This window comes from Palaemon carinicauda, chromosome 33, assembly GCF_036898095.1.
Source record: "Palaemon carinicauda isolate YSFRI2023 chromosome 33, ASM3689809v2, whole genome shotgun sequence".
In the NCBI taxonomy this organism is placed as follows: Eukaryota; Metazoa; Arthropoda; class Malacostraca; order Decapoda; family Palaemonidae; genus Palaemon; species Palaemon carinicauda.
In genome coordinates, this window is record NC_090757.1 from 34,855,796 (window position 1) to 34,862,321 (window position 6,526).

At 38.6% G+C, this 6,526-nt stretch overlaps 1 protein-coding gene across 1 annotated transcript; it reads left to right on the forward strand.

Moving 5' to 3' along the window:
• Positions 1-4,616: 4,616 nt before the first annotated feature.
• On the forward strand, positions 4,617-5,969 carry LOC137626145 (golgin subfamily A member 6-like protein 2). Its single transcript, XM_068357222.1, has one exon. The coding sequence runs from the start codon at positions 4,617-4,619 to the stop codon at positions 5,967-5,969; it is 1,353 nt and encodes a 450-aa protein (XP_068213323.1).
• The last annotated feature ends 557 nt before the right edge of the window (positions 5,970-6,526 follow it).

Sequence of the window (6,526 nt, forward strand, 5' to 3'; positions counted from 1 at the left end):
AGATCATTCAAAAGGATCTGTAATGCCGAGAGGATTTTTAGGGATTTGTGATGTTGAGAGGATTTCTAGGAATCCGTAGCGTTGAGAGAATTTTTAGGGTTCCTCAATGTTGACTGGATTTTTAGAGATCCACGATGTTCAGATGATTTTAAGGGATCCACGATGTTGAGAGGATTTTAAGGGATCCACGATGTTCAGATGATTTTAAGGGATCCACGATGTTGAGAGGATTTTAAGGGATCCACGATGTTGAGAGTATTTTAAGGGATCCACGATGTTTGAGAGGATTTTAAGGGATCCACGATGTTGAGAGGATTTTTAGGGATAAGCAGACACACCAGGCGAGGTATTTGTGCGTATTTTAGGGTAAGGACATTTTGTTAACAGGAAATATAAATCCATAAAAACAACTACGACATGTATCTGCATATCAATCAGTACATCGAAGTACATGTATACTCGTGCTTATGTATGTACATCTGTACAATCAAACATTCAATAAATATATATATATATATATATATATATACATATAACAAAACACAATATATTACATAATGGGGCCAGCTTACCGTCCTGGACCCGTATCATACGTAATCTCCTTTATCTAGGGTCGATTTAATATATAGGGTTGATAGTAAATAACCCGCATGTAACATTAGTAATGTGTTTTAAAACTATTGCTCAATATATGGTCTTTGAGAGAGAGAGAGAGAGAGAGAGAGAGAGAGAGAGAGAATGCTTTTTCAGTAACAAAAACATTACAATAAGTTTTATTAACAATAAAACCAGTTTAGAAAGTTCCAATATAACTATTTAAAATGAGAAAGTTCTAATATATCTATTCAAAAATGAAAAATTTTAAATATAACTATTTAAAAATATGAGAAAGGTCCAATATAACTATTTAAGAATAAGAGAAAGTTTAAATAAAATAATGTAAAAGCATAAGAAAGTTCTTTTGTTGGAGTTTTTATTGTTTATATAGGAAATATTTATTTTAATGTTGTTACTATTCTTAAAATATTTTTTTTCCTTGTTTCCTTTCCTCGCTGGGCTATTTTCCCCTGTTGGGGCCCCTGGGCTTGTAGCATCCTGCTTTTCCAACTAGGGTTGGGGCTTAGCATTTAATAATAATAATAATAATAATAATAATAATAATAATACAGTATTATTCATCAAAGCAAAAATTGAATTTATTAATCTCGGAAGAGACCAGAATATACATTACAAATTATTTTCAAACTTCTCACCCAAGAGATGTGTAACATCACGTTAATTTGTTCAACAATTTTTCTATTGATTTTTATTATTATTATTATTATTATTATTATTATTATTATTATTATTATTATTATTATTATTATCACTTGCTGAGCTACAACACTAGTTGGAAAAGCAAGATGCTATCAGCCCAAGGGCTCCAACAGGGAAAATAGCCCAATGAGTAAAGGAAATAAGGAATAACAAGATAAGTTTCAAAACAATAATAACATTAAAATAAATCTTTCATATATAAACTATAAAACCTTCAAAATAACAAGAGGAAGATAAACAAGATTTCCTATACTCCAACAGGGAAAACAGCCCAGTGAGGAAAGAAAACAAGGAAAAAACTACAATAGAAGTTTAAGAACAGTAATAACATTAAAATAAATCTTTCATACATAAACTATAAAACTTGAAAATAACAAGAGGAAGAGAAACAAGATTTCTTATACAAGAGCAATTGTTTATTTATTTTTATTTTTTTTACTTAAATGCATCTTAATTTTAATGACGAAATGGATAATGAGGGAATACAGTTATGCGAAGGATGAAGAGGAGAAGCAATCTGACCCATCTTGATATACACGAGAGGTTATATCTTGAATCACGATTCTGGGGAAGCCATGGTTATGATAATGACGATAAATTATGAGAGAGAGAGAGAGAGAGAGAGAGAGAGAGAGAGAGGGGGGAGGGGGTTTAGGTAAGGTCCCTAGAATCTTTAGGGCCTAAGATCAAATAATTGTGATCTTATGAAATGTATGACATCTATATTCTGAAAAATATAACTAACCAGTTATGGAGAGAGAGAGAGAGAGAGAGAGAGAGAGAGAGAGAGAGAGAGAGGTTGTAGCAACATCCGCTCTCATCATTAAAAGCCAGCATTCTCTTTCTCTCTCTCTCATCCTCCTGCCCTCGAGGTATCATTCACAAAATGACCCAGTGACCTTAAACAAGGCTTGCTTCTGCCCCCAGCACGTGGGTAACCTAGCATTTTCAAGCAATGGGGGAGGGGGAAAGGGGAGGGGGAGGGGGAGGGGGGAGATGAGAGGAAGATTGGAGTGGGTACAGGAAGAACCAACACGTACAGTAATTGCGAATAGAACGGAATTACAGTTCGCAATGTAATCAGTTTCAAAGACAGCTGGGTAGCGCAGCAGACCCGCGCATGTGCAGTTTCAGGTGTACCTGGTTGGTGCGCTGGTTACTAACATTCTTACATAATTTCAAGTTACTATTACTTTAACATTTGCAACTTACAACAACATTGTTATTAACATTTTCATCCTTAATATGCAATTATTACTTCTAAAAATGTTTTGGTTTTTGTTATAACAAGTTCATATTTAATGAGAAAATGAAAAAATGCATAGTAATAGTTGTTTATAAATTTATTAATAAGAAATAGAAAACACCTCGTTAACATATCTATCATACAGGTTAATCATCATATGATCTTTCGCACTCCCCAAGAGAGATTAGTTCTCCAAACTTTCAACTGGGCTTCACAAAGGCACTAGAAGAGTTGGAAGACCAAGGCCCCCATGGCTGAGGACCATGAAGCGTGAAGTAGATGATGATGAACGGAGAAGTGTGGATTTAAAAGAGCAAGATAGAGACGAATGGGGTAATCTAACCGAGGCCCTTTGCGTCAATATGCGTAAGAGGAGATGATGATGATGATGAATCTTGAACAAAGGGAGATGATACGGGTTATAGAGAGTAAACTGTTGAATAGATGAAATAAACGTCTTACAACAATCTATCTATATTATCACAAATAAGGATATATAAGACCATTTATTTAAGTAATAAATTATCGAATAAATTTCCTTTGTATCTATATACATACACAAATACTTAACTGTGTAAAGAACGATACAAGTAGTAAAGAAAATCATTGAGAATTAAAAAAATAGAATAACGAAAACATGACAAAGAGGAGCCTTTAACATCTGATAAACGTAGTGCAAAAGAGAGAGAGAGAGAGAGAGAGAGAGAGAGAGAGAGAGACTTTAAGTATTTCAAATTTAACTGCTAACTCTTTCTTCATGTTGATATGAGGGTAAATAAATGATGCTCATGAAACATACTGTAATTTCATGGAGCATCTGTTGAGCGAAGAATCACAAAGGGTCAGTCGGCTGTGTATGAAAAAGGGTTATAGGGTCGCAACCTCACTCCATAGGGGCTTTTGAAGAAATTGAGTAACTTGGAAGGTATGGTATATATGCATATATAATAAAATGATTGCATATAGTTTATATGATATATATATATATATATATATAGATAGATAGATAGATAAGAGATATATTATATATATACATACATATGTATATATATATATACATATATATATATATATATATAGAGAGAGAGAGAGAGAGAGAGAGAGAGAGAGAGAGAGAACAATAAACTTGTACGTAGATGTACAATGATATACTTGATATAAATGTGTGTGTATTATATATATATATATATAAATAAACAAAGTACCTAGCTGAACTACAATGCGACAAAGAACTAACAACAAACGGAGGGAAACGATAAAAATAGATGACGCCCCAAAGGTAATGATAATAAATAGAGGAAGTCGGCTAACGCCCCTCCCAATCAAATAATACAATTCACCCCACCCCCCTTTACATACCCTCTCCCACTGCCCCTATAAACCCCCAAACCCCCTCCCCAACTCTGCCCCAGCATCCCAAAAGGCCATTAAAGGTTTAAAGGCATGATGGCAGGGGCAAGGGACAGTGACATTACACAGACTGATCATATATAAATATAACCGTCCAAGCCCCTCTCCACCTAAGCTAGGACCAAGGAAGGCCACGCAATGACTGCTGATGACTCAGCAGGTAGACCTGTAGGCTCCCCAACCCCCGCCCCCTCCTTAGCTCATAAGGATAGTGAGGTTACAGCGACGAAAGAAACTAACGCTCATGAATGGCAGGAGCAAGGGGACAGTGACATTGCCCTATCTGGACTATCTCCTACAGACTGACCATATATGCATATGATCAGCGCAAAAAGTCAAGTCTCCACCGAAGCTAGGACCAAGGAGGGCCAAGCAATGGCTATTGATGACTCAGCAGGTAGATTTATAGGCTCCCCAAAACCCCCCATCCTTAGCTCACAAGGATGGTGAGGTTGCAGTGACCAAGGAAACTTACGAGTCTGACCGGGACTCGAACCTCAGTCTGGCGATCACCAGTCAGGGACGTAACCACATCGGCCACCACAAATGTGGCGACTTCCTCCCTGGGGAAAATGATAAAACCTTTTACTTGGGAAGAGGAAAATGCCCTCGGAGGGAGAAGACGTTTACTTGGGAAGAGAAAATGCCCTCGGAGGGAGAAGACGTTTACTTGGGAAGAGAAAATGCCCTCGGAGGGAGAAGACGTTTACTTGGGAAGAGAAAATGCCCTCGGAGGGAGAAGACGTTTACCTGGGAAGAGAAAATGCCCTCGGAGGGAGAAGACGTTTACTTGGGAAGAGAAATGCCCTCGGAGGGAGAAGACGTTTACTTGGGAAGAGAAAATGCCCTCGGAGGGAGAAGACGTTTACCTGGGAAGAGAAAATGCCCTCGGAGGGAGAAGACGTTTACCTGGGAAGAGAAAATGCCCTCGGAGGGAGAAGACGTTTACTTGGGAAGAGAAAATGCCCTCGGAGGGAGAAGACGTTTACCTGGGAAGAGAAAATGCCCTCGGAGGGAGAAGACGTTTACTGGAAAGAGAAAATGCCCTCGGAGGAAGAAGACATTAACTTGGAAGAGAAAATGCCCTCGGAGGGAGAAGACGTTTACTTGGGAAGAGAAAATGCCCTCGGAGGGAGAAGACGTTTACTGGAAAGAGAAAATGCCCTCGGAGGGAGAAGACGTTTACTTGGGAAGAGAAAATGCCCTCGGGAGGGAGAAGACGTTTACTTGGGACGAGGAAAATGCCTCGGAGGGAGAAGACGTTTACTTGGGAAGAGAAAATGCCCTCGGAGGGAGAAGACGTTTACTTGGGAAGAGAAAATGCCCTCGGAGGGAGAAGACGTTTACTTGGGAAGAGAAAATGCCCTCGGAGGGAGAAGACGTTTACTTGGGAAGAGAAAATGCCCTCGGAGGGAGAAGACGTTTACTTGGGAAGAGAAAATGCCCTCGGAGGGAGAAGACGTTTACTTGGGAAGAGAAAATGCCCTCGGAGGGAGAAGACGTTTACTTGGGAAGAGAAAATGCCCTCGGAGGGAGAAGACGTTTACTTGGGAAGAGAAAATGCCCTCGGAGGGAGAAGACGTTTACTTGGGAAGAGAAAATGCCCTCGGAGGGAGAAGACGTTTACTTGGGAAGAGAAAATGCCCTCGGAGGGAGAAGACGTTTACTTGGGAAGAGAAAATGCCCTCGGAGGGAGAAGACGTTTACTTGGGAAGAGAAAATGCCCTCGGAGGGAGAAGACGTTTACTTGGGAAGAGAAAATGCCCTCGGAGGGAGAAGACGTTTACTTGGGAAGAGAAAATGCCCTCGGAGGGAGAAGACGTTTACTTGGGAAGAGGAAAATGCCCTCGGAGGGAGAAGACGTTTACTTGGGAAGAGAAAATGCCCTCGGAGGGAGAAGACGTTTACTGGGGAAGAGAAAATGCCCTTGGAGGAAGAAGACATTAACTTGGGAAGAGAAAATGCCCAGGGAGGGAGAAGATATTTCCGTGACTAAGTGAATAAATCAGAAGCTAGTGAGGTGAGGACGAGCTGGACCTTTGCAAATGCCACAAATTGAAAATTCTATCACTAGCTAAAGTTTCAAATGTCTTCCTTCATTCATTAAAAGTTTTGTTTTCAACTTTCCGTAGAATCCTTGACGTAGTAATTCCTTCACTATAGAGCATTATTTAATTTCACTTTTGATTTATTCAATTTCACTATAGAGACTTTATCTAATTCCTCGATAATCATGAAAACGTTTAAAATAGCCACTTCGGAAAAGTTGCTTTCATGTACGTGCCAAAAATTTATTTAAAAGATTATTATTATTATTATTATTATTATTATTATCATTACTTGCTAAGCTACAACCCTAGTTGGAAAAGCAGGATGCTATAAGCCCAGGGGTCCCAACAGGGAAAATTAGCCACCGAGGAAAGGAAACAAGGAAAAATAAAGAACAGTAACAACATTGAAATAAGTATTTTCTATATAAACTATAAAATCTTTATCAAAACAAGAGGAAGAGAAATTGGATAGAATAGTCTGCCCGAGTGTGCTTTCAAGCAA

Coding starts and splice junctions, on each gene's coding strand:
- LOC137626145 (XM_068357222.1), top strand. CDS start 4,617: ATGCCCTCGGAGGGAGAAGACGTTTACTTGGGAAGAGAAAATGCCCTC.